This window comes from Arachis hypogaea, chromosome 4, assembly GCF_003086295.3.
Source record: "Arachis hypogaea cultivar Tifrunner chromosome 4, arahy.Tifrunner.gnm2.J5K5, whole genome shotgun sequence".
Classification (NCBI taxonomy): domain Eukaryota; kingdom Viridiplantae; phylum Streptophyta; class Magnoliopsida; order Fabales; family Fabaceae; genus Arachis; species Arachis hypogaea.
Window position 1 is genome coordinate 33,597,653 of NC_092039.1, and position 18,979 is coordinate 33,616,631.

Consider the following 18,979-nt stretch of genomic DNA (forward strand, 5'->3'; position numbering starts at 1 on the left):
ACAAATAAAGGAGAATATACAAAACCATGCTAATTCTTTGGTTAAATGTGGGTAAAATGTGATAAAATCCCCAAAAATCACTACAAGATAAACCCTACAAATGGGGTTTATCAATACCATCAACATCATCCCCAGTAATGATCATGTCATCAACATACAAAAGTAGAAGAACAACTCCACGTTCGCTTTTTACGAATGAAGAGGGCATTCTCATGAGGGCTAGAAGTAAAATCAAGACTGCATATGGTAGTGCTGAACTTGTCAAACCATTCACGAGGAGCTTGCTTAAGTCCATAAAGTGCCTTGCGAAGGAGACAAACCTTATTAGAAGGACAAGGATATCCCGGAGGTGGTTTCATATAGACTTTCTTTTTCAAATCCCCATTAAGAAATGCATTCTTCCCATCCATCTAACTGAGAGACTATTTTTTAACCGCGGTAATGGTAAGAAGAGCTCTAACAGACGTAAGACGAGGGACAGGGGCAAAAGTCTCTTCATAATCAATACCATACTCTTGCGTACAACCTTGAGCAACCAAGCAGACCTTATAACGGTCAATAGAGCCATCAGAGTGAGTCTTGATCTTGTATACCCATCTACTGCCCACAACTTCCTGATCAGAAGGAGGATCAACCAAATCCCAAGTGTGTGCTTTTTCAAGTGCCTGTATTTCTTCTTGCATTACTTGTTGCCAATTTGGATTTGAGGAGGCTTCTCTGAATGTCTTAGGTTCATGTTGATGAAGAATAGTAGAAAAGCAATGGTAATCAAGAAGATGAGGAGGTAGATTCCTTACCCTAGAAGAACGAGCGGAAGAAGGAGGCATGACGGTAGGAGCAGGATCATCGTCCGGTCTAGAATCATTGGGAGATGGAGAAGGCGGAAGAACAGGAGGCTGTGGAGGGTCACTCGAGATAGAATCTGTAGAATCATCACTAGAAAAAAGATCAACATTGGGGTTAGTAAACAAAGTTGACTGAGTAGTAGGAATGGACTCAAAGGATGAGAATCGAGAAAATATGTGGTGCTCCCAGAAGACAACATGACGAGATATACAAATATGTTTAGAGAGAGGATCCTAACAACGATAACCCTTGTGTTCAGTGCTGTTCCGAGGGTTACCTGAAACTGTAGGTCGATCTCGATCGAGATCTTTGTGTTGGTCGAAGCCGACGTGTCCGACAGGTGTATAGCGGCCGGAGCTGGTGTGTCCGAATTGTGGGACTGAAAGTGCTGCTGATCCTTCGTCCCCGGAGGGTGGGGGGTACCTGCAAGGGACTCCGATGCTTAAGTTAGCAAGGGTATTAAGCAAGTATTGAGTAGGATCAGAATATGAGTTATACCTGGGTGCTCCAGTGTATTTATAATGGTGATATGTGGCCTTCTGTGGATAAGATAAGTTAGTTATCTTATCTTATCTTTATCTTATCTTCAAGTGAGGTCATCTTATCTTCAAGGGAACCGCCCTTCTCTTGTAGGCTTGGGCTGCCTTAGGATCTGGGACGTGTTCCTCTATTTGGGCCCTTTGTTTGGGCTTTCTCGTGACTTGGCCGAGCTCTTTGAGAAGAGGTCGGATTGTCCTGACCTGAAGAGGTCGGTCGCTTTGTCTGTAGAACATCCCGGGTCGGACAACTCGACCCAGGATATGAACAAGTGCCATAACCAAGAAAATAACACATACGAGCCCGAGGTTCAAGTTTACTATGTTCATGAGGCTGAGTAAGAACAAAACATACACAACCGAAAACTCGAAGAGAACTATAATCTGGGGAGGTATGATAAAGACGCTCAAAGAGAGTAACATTACCAAGAACAGAAGAAGGAAGTCTATTGATAACATGAACAGCAGTAAGAACAGCTTCACCCCAAGTATGCTCAGGACACGAAGAAGAAAGGAGCATTGCACGGACGGAGTCAAGAATGTGACGGTGTTTGCGTTCAGCTCTACCATTTTGTTGAGATGTACTAGGACAAGAAAACTCAGACAAAGTACCATATTCTGCAAGAAAGGCTAAGAGTTTGGAATCACAGTATTCCATAGCATTATCACGTCGAAAGACCTTAATGACCTTGGAAAACTGAGTTTTAATCATAGTAGCAAAGTTGATATAGATCTGAGGTAACTCATGGCGATTAGTCATCAAATAAACCCAAGTAAAACGAGAATAATCATCATTGAAAATGACAAAGTATCGAGCTCCGCCCATAGATGCAGTGGGAGTAGGGGCCCAAACATCAGAGTGAATGAGATCAAAAGGAGAGCAAGCAAGAGATGAATTATTGTGAAAAGATAAAGTAGGTTGTTTGACAGTTTGGCAAGAAATGCAATCAAAAGATTCATTTGGAACTTGACCTAAAACACACTGAGACACAAGAGGATGCAGTTTTCCTAAGGAAGTGTGGTCAAGACGCTGATGCCATAAGTGAAAGGGTAGAGGGAGAAGAAGCAGCACAGAGATTTGGTATACGAGGAATATGAAGATTCTCGAGTTCAAACAACCTTCCGACCTTACGCCCAGTCTCGATGATTTGTCCCGTCCGAGGATCCTGTACACGACAACCAGAAACGGAAAAAGTGACTTCAAAACCCAGATCAACAAGTTGACCAACAGATATAAGATTGAAGTTTAATTTGGGAATATAATAAGTATCAGGAAGATTAAGAGTTGACTAAGATATAGAACCCTTGTGTGTTGCGTGCAAGAGGGAGCCATTTGCAGTATTGACAGAAGGTCCATTTGTAGTGGTATACATGGACGAGAAAATATTACGCAACGGAGAAATGTGATTAAAGCAACCGAGTCAAAATACCATTTAGAATTACCTGGAGGGGTGGAAAAAGCAGCAGGTGTATTACCAGAAACAGAGAGAAGACGCTGAAGAAGAGATGCAATATCAGAAACAGAGACAGGAGACGAGTTGAGTGGACTAGGACGAGGTGGGCGAGTAGGACAGGCAGTAATTAAATGTCCCGAGAGCTTGCAGTAACGGCAGAACAGCTGTGAACAATGGTAGCTAATATGACCTTTCTGGTGACATGTGCGGCATTCAACAGAAAGACAGTCGGGGAAGAGGTGCCCAGAATGGTTACAGTTTCGATAGAATTTATCCTTTCTGTCTGTGGCAGCAAAAACATATGGCTTTTCCATGATAGTAGTCACAAAGATCAAAGCGAGGAGAGAAAACAGCAAATTTGGAGCAGAAAATGAGAAATCGGAGTGCAGAATCAGAAAGAGCTCACCAAAAAAAACCTTAGGGAGGGTCCCACTTCTCTGCCACATTAGCACCACGTCAGCAATGACGTCAGCGCCACGTCAGCAAATGATGAAACATGGTGTCACCTGAGAGGAGCAAGAAGACAGCGTGGCGATGAGGTGGCACGCGGGTCGACGGCGGGCCAGGTCGGGTCGGTCGCGGGTCAGTGGATACCAAGGATGCCTTGCGTAGTGACACGTGGAAGCCCCAGGAGCGTCTGATCGCGTCCAAGATCCAACGGCTGCTGAAGCTTTTGGAAGGCAAAACAATAGAGGTGGCCAGCAAGGTTCCCGCGGCGCGTGGCGCCGCGTCTGGAGGCATCTGGTGGCGATGTCGGCGGCGTTGGAAAGCTGACGAAGAGAAGATCACAATGATGCCGGAGGTGACGAACCAAAGCGTCAGAAACAGATCGAAAAAAGAGAGCAAAGAGGCACGGGTAGAATCTGGAAGGAAGATCAACATGGTCATGGCAGCGTCTTTCGGCGGCGCGTGGAGGCGCGTCTAGCGGCGGATGGCGGCGGTTCTGGTTGCGTTGGAATCACGGCGACAAGACAAACAAGATGATTACAGAGGTGACGAACCAAAGCGTCGAAAAGGGAACGAAAAAGAGGCCAAAGAACACTGCCGAAAAGGAAAAAAAATAATGGGGCTATGATAAAAAAAAGGACCTAAGCTCTTAATACTATGTTAGAAACAAGAGACTGAGAGAGCAATCTGAAAAGTGTATTATTGAGTTGTGTTGAAAGGTACAATATACAAGGGGTATTTATAGGTGGTAAATGAATCAGGGTAATAAAGGCATAGAATCCTACAATTAATATACAGATATATTAGACGATACTAATTGATCTAAATTGATTCTAATGATTCTCTAACAATCACCAACAATACTAATATTTTGCTAACATTTTTATTGCTTCCGATTTTTTCTGATTTTATCATTAAATAATTTCGGTTTATTTTAGTTTATTTCAGTTCATTTGTGTGTTAATTAGGGTTCACTTGATACTGCTAATAAGTATTAACCAAATTTTTTATTTCTTAAATAATTTCGGTTCATCCCTTAGTTTAATTGAGGTTCATTTGGATCTAAAAATGATTTCAATGTATTTTTGTTGATGATCGGGTCTTTTTGACTATTTATTCAAATCTGAACTAATTTCGATTCATTTATGCGTTAATTGAGGTTCATTTGCTGCTGCTAATAAGTATTGACCAAATTTTTTATTCTTTAAATAATTTCGGTTTATTTCTTAGTTTAATTGAGGATCATTTGGGCCAAAAAATAAATTTAATATGTTTTGTTGATTATTAAGTCTTTTTTTAGCAAAGAAGAATGAAATTATTTATTATTACTTTATTCAATTGTATTAGATTTTATTCCATTCCATTCAATTTGTTTTGAAAGATTGAAAGTCATTCCAACCTTCGGACAAATTATTCATTGACAACACACCTAGATTGCAAATGAATTGAAAATAACTCCTGTATTCTATTCAAATTCAAATTCATAAATAATACTGATTTTAGCAAAGAATGAGAAAATTGTTTATTATCACTTTATTCAATTGCATTAGATTTCATTCTGAGGAGGATGAGGAGGATGCAGAGGAGAGAAGAAGAACCTGCATGAGCGAATTTAGAATAAAAAGAAGAAGGAGCGGCAACAGGGGGCGAAGAAAACATGTGCGCGTGTATGTAAATGACTTGGTTGGACTTGGTTGCTAATATAACTTGGATGCCGAACATTATTGATATATACGAGAGAAAGAGAATTATCTATTAATGTGAGGAGATATTATTATTATTATTATTATTATTATTATTATTATTATTATTATTATTATTATTATTATTATTATTATTATTATTATCCAAGGGCCTATTCTATTTTATTTAGTTTCATTAAAAGCTTAAGGACGTCTTTTTTTTCCCAGTAAACACTTCCTAACTTTATAATTTATATCGATATTATTTGAACATTTATCATCAAAAGACTAATTATAAACCAGTTTATTATTCATTTGTTTGACAATTTAAAGGAGGCTAATTTTTTTAGTAATAGAAAAAAATGTGTGTAATTCAATATTATAGTTAATTGGTATGTTTTTTTTATATAAATTTTATTTTTATTTTAAATAACAAATCAGATTATGGATAGTTCGATTTGTGATGAAATAAAAAATTTTTCGATATAAGCAAATCTCCTATTAGCTTGATTAAAAAAAAAAAATTAACGCTATACCGTTTAAAGAACAGGCAACTCTCTTATTGGAAATTATAAGTTAGTATAATATAAGTAAACAAAACAAAAGGCTCACATTTTCCAATTTTACCTTTTTTATTTGTGAATTATTTGATAATATATATGAAATTCTAATCTTTAAGCCTTAAAATAAAATAAAAAGTTTAGGGTCCCAAAAATACCATTGTGTTATTTCTGAATGGTCAATAGTGACATACCTTTCGACTGGCTTTTCCTGAGTTCTGATCATTCCATCTATCACACAACTTCCAGAGTCCAGACACATATATGTGTCCCTTTCATTCCTCCATGAAACAAATTATATTTCTTTATGCCATGCATTTTTTTCCATTATTTTCTTAAATATCAGATATTCGTTTCCTCTTTTCGTTTTTTCCTCTTTTTCATAACACAATAACTTTATCCATTATTTCTCTTACTCTATTGAATTTCTTGTAGTAGAATCAACAAATAAATTGTTCTCAAAATTCTTGGACACTACAATTGGAATTTTAATTATATTAAAATATGATTATTTATATATTTTTTATCGGCTCAGATTTTAGAGATAAATAATGTCATATAATAGAATATCAGAATTTCTTTTAGTCGAGAAAAAAAATTCAGACAAATAAAAACAAACCTATGCAAAATTCAGCAATCCAGAAAAAAAAATAACTCATTCATTTATCTCCTCTTATTATCATTTTAAGCTTTTGAGACATAATTTCGTAAAAGGTCGTAGTATATAAGAGGATAGATGATCGATGAGTCAATAGTTATAAAGATAACTCATCTATGAGATTCAATAACAATGTCCACTCATGGTGACAAAAATTCAAGCTGAGAATTACTCTCTCTCTAGATTTTTGGCACAATATATAGAAACCTGTCCTTTGCGAAATTGAATAGACAATTTCAAGAAGGGCCATAGAACCCAGGTAGAAAAATCTGAGTTCAACAAAGAAAAGTGTGCCATGAGATTAGTCACATTAAAATGTTGTCAACCCTGACCTGCCACAAGGGTTGCCAAACCCAAGTTAAATTCATTCCCTATTCCCTTCCTAATTCCCAAAACCAATATCAAATTTGTGTTTAAGCTATAGGATACAAAACTTAAGGGCACCAGCACTTCGTTCAGTTGCTTCAAGATCTTTCTACTACCTGTTCAAAATAAAATTTAATCATCTTAGAAATTGAGTCCAAAAAAAAATTGGGTACGCACTGTGGATGCAAACTTACCTGGTTAAATCCATGCTGATGTTTCATAATTCGTCGTGTTTTTCGGGTTGTTGCGAATTCAGGGAGTCTAACTTGTGTTGTAATTCCTATTTACGTACAAAAAATCACCGTTAATACCATGTCAAGAGAAGGTCGATTTGTGGTTCGTTAATCATACAATTACAGAAGTACCTTCAACTTTTCCTCTTTACAAAGAGCTGGGGTAGATAACAAAGCTACATATCTGTAAGGGGTCAGTGAAACAACAATGAGAGAGAGAGGAATCATGAAGGCTCGAGTAAAAACGACGAAATGAGAAATAGAAATAGAATCCCTACTCGCATCGGCTTGGTTCATCCACATCTGTAATCTCATTTTTCAGCCCGCATCTCATCCTAACCTGTTGAAAAATGAAAAATGAAAAAATAAAATAAAATAAAAATATCATTATCTAATGTAGACATTTTAAGTGTTTTCTTAAATAAAAAAATAGAAATATGAACATTTTAAGTTCTGATTTTCCATTGGAAACTCCGCTAAGTAATTAGGTTTTTTTCCCTGTCTTCCAGTTAATTATGGAAAGTTAAATTGCAATTGCCTACCATCCAAAAATCAAAAAAGGTTCACCAACCAGAACACCTTGACAGTGCTCCCAGAAAACCGGGAAGCACTACTTTAACATACTCCAATGAAAATACTATCTCAACAGATACTATACCAGACACTTTTAACATCTAAATTAAATTTTATATATTTTTACCGGAAAGGGAAAACAATATTGATGTGTCAAGTCGTGAGAAATGGCTGCACAGAACTTCTAAAATTACAAACTTATATATACCTTCATGCTTCTATCAGGACCATTCCAGCATCTATCACCATTGGAAAATGCCATTACTTTATAGGAGTCCTCAAATTTGTCCCAGCGGCTGTAAACAGGAGCACAATTATTCTTGTCTCTTTTAGGGAGGAAGGAGAGGAAAGAAAGGGGGAAAGACTATCTGGTTTCATTAGTTAATGTTTGCTTTCATCTTAACTCGAGGAAAGCGGTAGAGCAAAAACTATAAAATAACCAAAAACTTACCCCAAACGGGTAGTTGAATAGCCCTCCTCCTGAGAAGCCTGATCATAAGGGCAGACTTTGTAAGTGTACCTGAACCAAAATTTCCATCACTAGAAAGTGAGATCATAGGAACTTTCAGAGTTGGGATTAACAGAAACACCAAATACAACAAAATAAACTAAACCAGTGGAGAACAGAAATGTAACTTGTTCTGTTTACTCTCAAAGCATCGGTCATAGAATGAATAGAACTCGCTCTCTGGACCTGTATGAAAGAAGTTACACTTCAGTTTATTTGAGCAAATTCCATAATCCACATCTTAACAAGTACAATTAAAATGCTATGATAATGACAAATGTTACCAGCATCATACTAACCAAAATCATGTTTTAACTTTTGTGTCAGACTTGATACTCTTGACTGTAATTTTGACAACTTGGAACTCAACTCATCGTATTCTTTTCGTACACGAGCAGCATCTAAAGAAGCCAGAGAAAAAGACAAAAAGTTATATGCATCCAGATATGCAATAGTGTAATACCAGTAAGTAAAACAACAATATGTACCTGTCTGGTTCAATGGAGTCTCGAAGAAATTAACAGCCTTAAAAAGTTTCCGCACAGTTCTCTGTATTTTTGTTAACCAAGAAGGATTATCTGTTGCCACCACATCTGAGCTCATTAGAATCATCTCATCACAAGTCCATTTATACACCAAATTTAAATAACAAATTTGCATTAGTAAGCATGACAAACCTGACAAGTCTGGTTCACCTTCAAAATCTGTGTCAGGTTTGTAAGAGGAACTGACATCATCACGCTCTTCCTCTCTAAAATCGTCTTCGGTTTCATCTTCTCCATCATATCTGTTGCTGTCATCGTCAGTTTCAGAAGCATAGCCTTCATACTCCTCGTTATTGGACTCGCTTGTGAGATCTTCCTGTTCTTCAGTTTTCTTTGCATCTTCAGCTTCACCACTTTGCTTACCCCCCTTTTGTCCTGTCCAACGAGAAGCAACAAGCTGTCCCAATTCTTCCTTTGATAATCCCTCAGTATTTTCAGATGCATCATTTCCCTGCAGATGTAACACAGACAAAAGAACAAGCAATAAGACTAAAGGAGGGAAACTGAACTACAATTTTATCCATAACTTTAAAATGGTATATAAATCCCAAGGGGAGGAGAGATGGTAAGGAATGAAAATATGAGATCCCAAAGGTAGATAATATGCAGTAGGTGGTTAAAAAAATTATATGTTCAATACTGATAACTAGATTATATTCAATGCCACAGAGCATATGAATACTAATAGCCGTAAAATCTACTAGGATACAAAAACAAAAGGCAAGCAGGGAACATTGGTCATCATATTTGTCTTAATGCAGAATCCCTCATAATAGTAAACAGGTAGTTAAGAATGTTAGATGACAACGAAAGTGTGACCCAATTTCGAAGTTGGATTTTTTGAGACAGCTCATAAGAAGGAATTTGAAAATTTTAACAGTGCTAGACAGAAGTGGGTTTCTGGCTATCTCTCGAGTACAACTTTTTATTGATTGCTGTTGATGTTCCTTGATTTTCTAATATTCTTTGTAAGTTGCACGGTTCCTTAATAAGTCTCCAGCCTAGACTTTGGCCTAGCCAACTTCATAAATAAGCTAGATGAAGACCTTTCAAAGAGTCATATTTTGTAAAATAGATCAGGCTATAGACTACAGAAAAGATGTATTGGAGGACTAAGCCTATAGTATACTATTATTATTGTTATAGTAAAAGCATTTTGAATTTTTTATATATTTAGAGATAGATTCTGTGACCTATATTTAATAAACCTTCTAACTTGTTTAGAGACATGTACTTAAGTATATTTTCAACTCTTTTGGCATATTTAAAAATAAGGCCAGAGTCTAGTTAAAAGACTTGACTTAGTTTGGTAAAGCTTTTTGAAGAGGTGCTTGTGCTTTTCAAAAGCATAAACTCTTCATTTTGCGTTTGGAAAATAAAAAAGACTATATGCTTGTGCTTGCAGCTTTTAAAAGATAGAGATACTTTTAAAAGCACCTAAAGCAGGATCCAGGAATTTTAATATGGAAGGGCCAAATTTTAGACGAACTTTTTAATTATTTTTTATTATATTTTTTCACTTTGTAGAAGTAATTTAGACATAACATAGTTATTGAGTTGGTTTTTCAAAAGTTTATCAATATATATATTAAAAAATTTATAAATTCTTTTTTACAATTTTATTTTTAGCATGACAGTTATATAAAAGAAACATAACAATATCAATAGTACATTATGAAATTATAAAATATCAATAATTTATAATGTATTTAGTTAAAAAATTATCACATATCTCATTAATTAAAATTAATTCTTTCAAAAATTTGAAAGCAAATTATAAACTATTAATTATGTAAAAAACACAGTACCCTTATAGAATACAAGATACAAGGTATCTTTATAAAAAAATTTCTTTTAACAACGTAAATTTAAAGAAAAATGAGTATTTTTTTTATAAGAAAAGAACATCTAAAGTACACAACGTGATTACCAAAATATAACTATGTAAGTCATTATTAATATTTTATATAATAATATAAATGTTAAATATGTTAATATTAAAAAACAAATGAATTTTTTTAAAATTAGACATAAAGATGATTATATAAAAAACTAATTTGAAAAATACAAAGACTTGAGGGTATGATATTAAATGGTTAAGTGAAAAATATTAGTAAGCTAAATAATTGAGACATAAATTCATCACATAGTGAAAAATAATAAATATAAAACTATTAAATTATACAATATTTTTTATTTCTTTTAACACATATCTCACATATAAGTATAGTTAGTTAAAATTTTGGGGGGCCGAGGCCACTACACACCCCCCTCTAAATCCGTCCCCGACCTAAGGTGGAGCTTTTCAAAGATGGTTTATACTTATCAAAATTAAAAAGTCTAATATAACCTCATACATTGATTAATATCCAAATTTAATTGTTACAGTAGTGTCTATTATAGTATTTCTAAGTTTTAAAAGTTATTTTACCAAACATACTTGTTGCTTGTACTTATTGAAAGCCATGTTTAATTTAATTTACCAAATATACGTGCTACAACTTTTTAAAAGCTAGTTTTCATAAGCTACTTTTGAAAAATAAAAATTTTACCAAACCAAGCATTAGTATCAAGGGTTCTAAATAGGCTTAAAGGATAAGGCACTAAAAAAGCAATGTGCCGAGATTTAGGCTTCATTTCAACAAAAATAAGTTTCCTTTTTCAACAAGAAAAATCTTGATAATATCCAATATGTGAGATCAGAGGACTGCTGTTTCACACCTCAACTATTCATGTTCATCTTAAAATCTTCAACATGTTGAGATTTGAAACAACATCCTGACTTCTCTAGTAGAAAGCAGTAAAGCTATTTGCCACCAGAAATATTCTGCAACCGCTGGCATAGCATTCTTTTTGTCTTTTTTTTTGCTGACTGTTGGCCAGGAGAATGAGTAGTGACTATATAAAATAATCAAGTTCAACTGTCTTGGCAGTAACATGACCTTTCCTTGAGACAATTCACTGTGTTTTTCATTGTGTCTCAAGGACCAGGTGCAATATCTTGTAGTATAACAACCCATAAGAGTGGAACAGCCACGTAAAACATATTTATGAATTAATCATATCAATAAAGTGAATAAAGCCTAATAAATCAATTTTGAAATATGTAACTATCAAAGGAAAACACATATGGATAAACTCCAAGCATAGTATGAGATTGTGAGCATGGGCTATGGGGATACCGTATTGATTATTTCCTCAGAAGACTTTTTCTCTTCAACCCTCAAATCAGTTTCTGATTTAGCAGCATGTTCTCCCTCAGCACCCTTTACACTCTACATCAAGGGAAAACCAAATTGAAGTGTTCAAATAGTTCCATATCTACTGTGCATACTAGAAACATCAACAAAATTAACACAAGATCAGAAGAAAAGAAAATATGCAATTCTATCAAATACCTCCTCCACTTCATTAAGCAGAGATCCTTCACTACTAGGACTATCTGTGGCTCCATCATAACTATCACCTACATCTGATTGCTCATACTTCGTTTCACCCTATAAGAAAAACTTTAATGTCAAAATAGAAGAATGCAAACACTATGGGATCATGCAGCACGATCACACACACAAGAAAAGGAAAAACATGTAAGAGAAGAACCACCTCACTGGATGGTAGAAAATGTTCATTATTAATTAGTTTCCAAATTCCTATCATTGTTTGGCAGTGAATGTATACAGATAGTAATCAACAATCTGAGACTTCCTTGTCATAATCATAAAATATAAACAAGATATTGCCTTTCATTATTAGAATATAATAGATAAATTAAGCAACTAAGGGTTTATGAAATATCAGGAACATCATATACATAGTGTATGCCATATCGTACAGACAACTAAATTAGAACAAAATTATTCAATATAGCAAATTCTGATTATACAGTCAGGTTCTGCAATATAAATATTAAATAGCAAACATGAAGTACATGATCAATGCTGATCAGCAGGAGAATAATATAGAATTCCAATTTTATCATGGTTACTGACCGCAGCATAGTCTTTGGCATCTGAATGCTTTCCTGCTTCATTTGTATGCCGTGCTTCTTCTCCAGTAGCTGCAGATTTTTCTTCATTAGCCTTCTCCTCAGCCTCCTTTTTCTCTTTCTCTTCTTTTTCCTTCCGTAAGCGCTCCTTCTCTTCTTCCTTCTCTATTTCTTCTTTATGCTCTGCAATGGATGGAAAATAAACTTCTGAAGAAATAATTTCACTGATAGCATGGAAAATTTGATATAAGAATGACAACGTAGCATGGTGTAAACGTTACATGATAAAACTACTTTACAAAACATGGAAAATTTGTCCCCTCCTCAACTATAGTCTAGAGTTTGAAAAATGCAAAACCAAACGCTCAAGTTCTATATTTAATAAACACGTAATGATAATAATAACCTTTGTCAGTTGTGGTACATTTAAAATGCTTTTACTAAACCAATAAAGGCATCTAACACCTCAAACTGAAATATCGACATTTAGATTTCGGCATTCCAATTTCCAAAGCAGATCTATGGATATCCTTCTAGTTCTAATGCAACATAAACCGATTAAAGCAGATAACATTTTTAAATGAAGTGCACATACACATGCCATAGTTTAGCTATTTTGTCTTGGTACCCGTGGTCACTATTGTTATGATCAAATTCCTTAAACAAAATGAACATAATTCATTACCCTCAAGTAAACAGGCATGAAAAAAAAAAGTGATACCTTTTAGCTGTTGCACAATCTCTTTAAGTGTGCTTTCTTCTTTTTTCAGTTTTAAAAGTTCAGCCTTGTCCTTATCTAGAGCTGATTTTGCTTTTTCAATTTCATCCTTCCGGAGCTTGACACCATCTTGATATGTGGCAATCTTCTTTTTCAGCTTATCGCGAGCAACTTTCCCAGCTTCCCAGCAGGTATTTGAGCATGTTACTTTGCCATCATATTCATCAGTTCCATCACAGCAATCTATACATTACAGCAGGAGAGTAAAAACAAAAGTTACTTCCTTCAGAAGCAAAGGCCACTAATTTATCAAAAAATGATAATTAATAGTTTTAACTTTATTAAGAAGCAGGCAGCACTTATAAGCTAATGTCAAAATAAAAGTAAGAGAATCCTAGATCATGTGTAGTAACGATATATACTATAGACTACTCAAACATTCCCACCGAGAATAGCAACACACTACAACGACAGCTTTTCAACATAAATATGAAATCTGACCACCAAATCCAAGTTCCAAAGAACACTGAAAAAGTAGTTAATACATAACGACCATCTAGACATGCGTCTAAATCTGTAGGAACAATATCCTAATCATGCACATTATCCAATTTGCGCACATTTTCTCCTTTCACTTCTAATTTTCTTCTCCTTACTTAGATTATGAACCCTACTCACCGCAAATTCCATCGTTCACCCTAGACGAAAACAGGGAAGTAGGGACATGCCCTGCATTATGACAGTAAAATTTTCCACCGGGACATGCTGATGTACCTGAAAGCCAAAGCCACAAACAAAAACAAAAATAGCCAAATTTCAGAAACACTCGATGATCCAATAGGAAACAAATAAAATGAATCATGAAATAATAAATTAATAGAAAGCAAAACAGTAGTAAAAAAGTTAAAAACCAGGCTCATCGGTGCCATCGGGGCAGTCGCAGAAATCGTCATTGAGCTGTGCTCTGGTGAATTTTCCCGATCCATCTTTGCATCTTATTACATCCGAAGACTTGTAATATTTCTCATCTATCCAAAAAAGAAGGTAACATTCCGAATCATCTCTTTGGAATTTTTTACTAAACATAATAATTAATAATAGTAAAAAAAAAAAAAGAAGTAAAATGTTTCCATGTGAAGAAGGAGGCTGAACCTTGGGGAGCGATTCCGAAGAAGGGGTCATTGGGAACTGAAGACGAACAAAATGGGAGGCATAAAAATAACAACGCTGTGGAAATGACGATGACACCCGTTCCCATTCGCAGCTTCATCATCTTCTGCCAAACGCAAAATTAAAAAAGAAAATAATGAGAATACTTGTATAAATTAGCAAGGTAGATAGATCAAGGTGCGTTTGGTAAGTGTGTTTTAAGTAGAAGCAGTTTCTAGAAGCTTTACCTTGTTGCCACCCTCCGTTCGTAACTCACTCACGCGACTCAGCGACTAGAACTGCCTGCTACGGCTGACACTGGAAATGAGATTTCATAATCCCTTCCCCTCAACAATTCAACAACTACTTAATATCAATCATCAACAATTCTGAACTTTTTTTTTTTTCACGCACCTCTTGTATTTTCTACTTTTCTAAGTATCAATTATGGTTCTCTAATTTTGTATGTGGGGGTGTTTCTTTCATCAAATACTCAAATAGTGAACTTGAATTTTTGTTATTTAAATAGAATATTATGAAATTAGGCATAGAATTAATAATTATTAAATAGTTTTTATTTAATTTTAATTAGAAATTAATTTTTTATATATTATTTAATTATTAAATTTATTTTCTGTTCCGAGGGTTACCTGAAACTGTAGGTCGATCTCGGTCGAGATCTTCTGTGTTGGTCGGAGCCAACGTGTCCGGCAGGGGTGTAGCGGCCGGAGCTGGTGTGTCCGCCTTGTAAGACTGAAAGTGCTGCTGACCCTTCGTCCCCAGAGGTTGGGGGTACCTGCAAGGGACTCCGATGCTTAAGTTAGCAAGGGTATTAAGCAGGTATTGAGTAGAATCAGAGTATGAGTTATACCTGGGTGCTCCAGTGTATTTATAATGGTTAGATGTGGCCTTCTGTGGATAAGATAAGTTAGTTATCTTATCTTATCTTTTATCTTTAAGTGAGGTCATCTTATCTTTAAGGGAACCGCCCTTCTCTCTGTAGGCTTGGGCCGCCTTAGGATTTGGATGTGTTCTTCTATTTGGGCCCTTCCTTGGGCTTTCGTGGGGACTTGACCGAGATCTTTTGGAAGAGGTCGGGTTGTCCTGACCTGAAGAGGTCGGTCGCTTTGTCTGTCGAACATCCCGGGTCGGTCATCTCGACCCAGGGTATGAACAGTGCCCCTGCTTGAGCTCGGTCTTCTTTTTTGAGGTCGGCTCTTTGACTTCGGTCTTTCTTTGGTGAAGCCGAACTCAAGCATTTTGTCGATTCCGTTGTAGCTGCTTTTGAATGTAGAACGTTTCCTCTAAAAAACGCGCGCTTTTATATCGGCGTTTTTTCGGGAACGTGCGAGGGTTTAATGCTTTCTTTAATTTTGAGCATTAATTGCCCCGTTTTCCCTGGGCTCTTTATTTTGATTTTGAAAAACCCAGAAAACGATTTTTCTCCTTTTATTTTTCTTGTAACCTCTTCGTGACTTTTTTCGCTTCTCTCTTCGCTCTCTGTCTTTCGCTTGCGTTTCTGCTTCCTGGCGTTAGTGGCGTCGCTCGGCGGTTTCCTAGGCAACTTTCGTTTATGCCCCTTTTTCGAAGTTTCTTCCGTCTCCAGGTTAGTCCTTTTTCATGCTTTCTCTTTGATTGTGGTTTTGTGATGAGGTTTCGGTTTTGATCCTCTCTTTTTGAAAAAGTTTGGATTTTTCTGTTTTCCTTGAGCCCTAGATTTGTTGAAATGTACTTTCTGAGAGTTTCTCTATCTTCTGCATGATCCTTTTCGCCTTTGTTGGGTGCCTCTAGGGCTTTGCATGTTTTTGTTGTTTCTGTTCTTGGTACTGCTTGTCCGTATCTGTTCCTCGTTTATTTGAAGGTTGCTTTTGTCTGCTCTTTAAAAAGGGTTGCATCTTTTAATGGTCTCTGCTTGGCGTGCTTTTTGCTGTAATGATTTTCTTGTGTTTTTGCTGAAAAGTGTTTGCTGTTTTGGATTCTTTTTTAGAAATGCTGGGATGCAAACTTCACACTATTTTTCTGGAAACCTTGCCTTGTTACTGCCTCCAAAGGATGCCCCAGGACTTTGGTTTGAGTCTTGGGATTTTCCTTTTCCTGCTTTTCATTGCCTGAGAAGTATTGACCGAGTTGTTTTCTCCTTTGTTCGAGATGTTTGTAGTAACCTCATTTTCTTTTCTTACTCGTAGGATTAGTTGGCCTAATGTCTTCTCGCAATAATATTGTAGAGATGTCGTCCAGAGTTCCCGAGGGGATGTCCGATTGGCTGGACTCCCTTATTTTGTTGTGTGTTTCTGTTGTGGATGCTGAGTTTTGCACAGAACTGAGGAAGCGCCATAGGATTTGTGGTAACAATGCCCGTGAGGAGGATTACGAGCTTGTTGCCCCTGATTCTGACGAGAGAGTTTGCTTTCCGACTTCTGTTGAGGGAGAGCGTCCCTTCTTTTATGCTTACGAATACTTTTTTAGTCAGTTGAACGTTTCTTTTCCTTTTACTGCTTTTGAAACCGACCTGTTGTGGTCATGTAACATTGCTCCATCTCAGCTTCACCCGAATTCCTGGGGTTTTATTAAAATTTTCCAACTTCTCTGTCGTGAACTAGATGTAACACCTTCCCATACTCTTTTTCTTTACTTGTTTGTTTCCGCCAAGCCTGGCGGTTCTTCAAAAAAGAAAGCTTCTTGGGTTTCTTTCCGGTCCGCCCAGGGCCATAAAGTGTTTGCGATGTATGATGAGTCTTTTAAGGACTTCAAGAACTACTTCTTTAAAGTTCGAGCTATTGAGGGGGCCCGCCCCTTTTTTCTTGATGAAAGTGATGAGCCTGCTTTTCCTCTAGAGTGGCAAAAGAATGTAAGAGTGCCACGTTACACATGGGAAATGCTTAGTGAGGTTGAGCGGGCCTTTGTAGTTGTTCTTGAAGATTTGTAGGGGAAGCCTCCCCATCTGGATACGAAGAGATTTTTGAGTGATCCATCTTGTAGAACCTATGCACAATTACTCAAGAGGGGGGGTGAATTGAGTATTGCAACAACAATGAATCTTTTTGCGAAAGTTAAAGACAATATACAAAAGTGTTATTGTACTAGTATTTTTCCAAGAGCTTAACTCAATTGCTAAGCATTTATAAGGAGCTTTTACTTTCCAATAGACACCAACTCAAATAAATTGATCAAGCTTTTCACCAATCGGACTTAAGCTACTCCTTAAGTACTTACGAAGCTACTTTTCGATCACAATTTATTTGCTCAAAGGTAAAAGACAATAATATTGAAGAGATGAGTTTGGAGAGATGCAAACGCTATTTAGAGTGGTTCGGCACAATCCTTGTCCTACGTCCACTTTCTTTCTCAATCGCAATTGAGAAGTTCCACTATTGCCAAGCTTCAAGGTGCTCGCGCAAAACCTTTTACAATCCGAGTCCTTAGTTTCTAACACCTCACGGTATATGATCACCACTCGTATACTAACCCACTCCACTTAGAGATACCTTCTCTAAGATTTGCCTTGAGTACTTAGTATACCTCTTTGGTATCCTCACCGACTATAGTGTTTATAACTCTTGACTCAACCTTGTAGATCACACTCCAATTTGCAAAGTGTACAAGAAAACAATTCTCAAAGAATTGTTGAGATGAAATGAGTACTCTCTAGAAGAGTGTATGATTACAAGTTTAGCACTATTGAACCAATTGATATTGCTCTCTCAAATTGTGTATTATAACACCTTAAAAAATGTGTAGAATGAAAGAATATGAACAATATAGTTTGCAAAAAATCAAGTATATGAAATAAGGCTTCAATCCATCTATTTATAGACTCCCCAAACCTTAGAAATGTTGGGGAGTTAATGGGATGGAGCCTTTTTGTCAAAACTAGCCGTTTTTTTATGTTTTTGAATTATTTGCATCGATGCATAACACTTTGCATCGATGCAAATGTGTCTTTGAAGCTGAAATTTGAATTTTCAGCTAGGTTGCATCGATGCAAACATCTTTGCATCGATTCAACAAGTCGTCGCATGCTTTGCATCGATGCAAGATGAGTGTGCATCGATGCAAACCTTAAAGAATGGCTTAAAATCACTTTAAAATACTTAGGATTGATCTCAAACTTGTTGGAGTCAATTCCTATGCTTTTGTACCTTTGAAAACAAGTTTTAAACCATTTGGCTAGCATCGAATTGCAAGATATGCATCAAAACATTTTGTGAGTGTGTGTTGAGAGATTTAGCAATTGGTTCTTAACAAGAAGTTACCTAAGTCCTAAGACACTATACTTGTCTTCAAATGTTGTGGACTTGAGTTTCTTGTTGTTGTTGTGTTGCTTTCAACTCTTCATTCCTCAACGTTGAATGTTGGTTGATCTTTCAACATGCTTGTTGGTGCACGAAATTGCAATCACACTTTTGCAACCCCGCACAACTAACCAGCAAGTGCACTGGGTCGTCCAAGTAATACCTTACGTGAGTAAGGGTCGATCCCACGGAGATTGTCGGCTTGAAGCAAGCTATGGTTATCTTGTAAATCTTAGTCAGGATATCAGAAATTATCAGGATTGTTTGTGAAAAGTAAAAGAACATGAAATAAGTACTTGTTTTGCAGTAATGGAGAACAGGTTGAGGTTTTGGAGATGCTCCATCTTCTGAATCTCTGCTTTCCTACTGTCTTCTTCTTCAAGCACGCAAGGCTCCTTCCATGGCAAGCTGTATGCAAGGGTTTCAC

The 18,979-nt window shown here is 36.4% G+C and overlaps 1 protein-coding gene across 2 annotated transcripts; it reads right to left on the bottom strand.

Annotated features, from left to right (window-relative positions):
- Positions 1 to 6,228: 6,228 nt before the first annotated feature.
- LOC112796639 (glucosidase 2 subunit beta) lies at positions 6,229 to 14,758 on the bottom strand. Of its 2 annotated transcripts, none has more exons than XM_025839193.3 (18): positions 14,509 to 14,758; positions 14,264 to 14,387; positions 14,023 to 14,139; positions 13,790 to 13,885; positions 13,115 to 13,354; positions 12,398 to 12,576; positions 11,807 to 11,905; positions 11,591 to 11,683; positions 8,541 to 8,859; positions 8,352 to 8,441; positions 8,163 to 8,264; positions 7,992 to 8,049; positions 7,807 to 7,875; positions 7,564 to 7,651; positions 7,061 to 7,122; positions 6,915 to 6,966; positions 6,744 to 6,829; positions 6,229 to 6,665 (listed from the first exon to the last, which is right to left on the bottom strand). In XM_025839193.3, exons 2-17 carry the CDS (start codon positions 14,382 to 14,384, stop codon positions 6,767 to 6,769), a joined length of 1,848 nt encoding a protein of 615 aa, XP_025694978.1. In that variant the 5' UTR covers positions 14,385 to 14,387; positions 14,509 to 14,758; the 3' UTR covers positions 6,229 to 6,665; positions 6,744 to 6,766. The 2 variants fall into 2 exon arrangements, with proteins under 2 accessions (XP_025694978.1, XP_025694977.1); XM_025839192.3 differs by having other exon boundaries at positions 8,352 to 8,456.
- Positions 14,759 to 18,979: the final 4,221 nt, after the last annotated feature.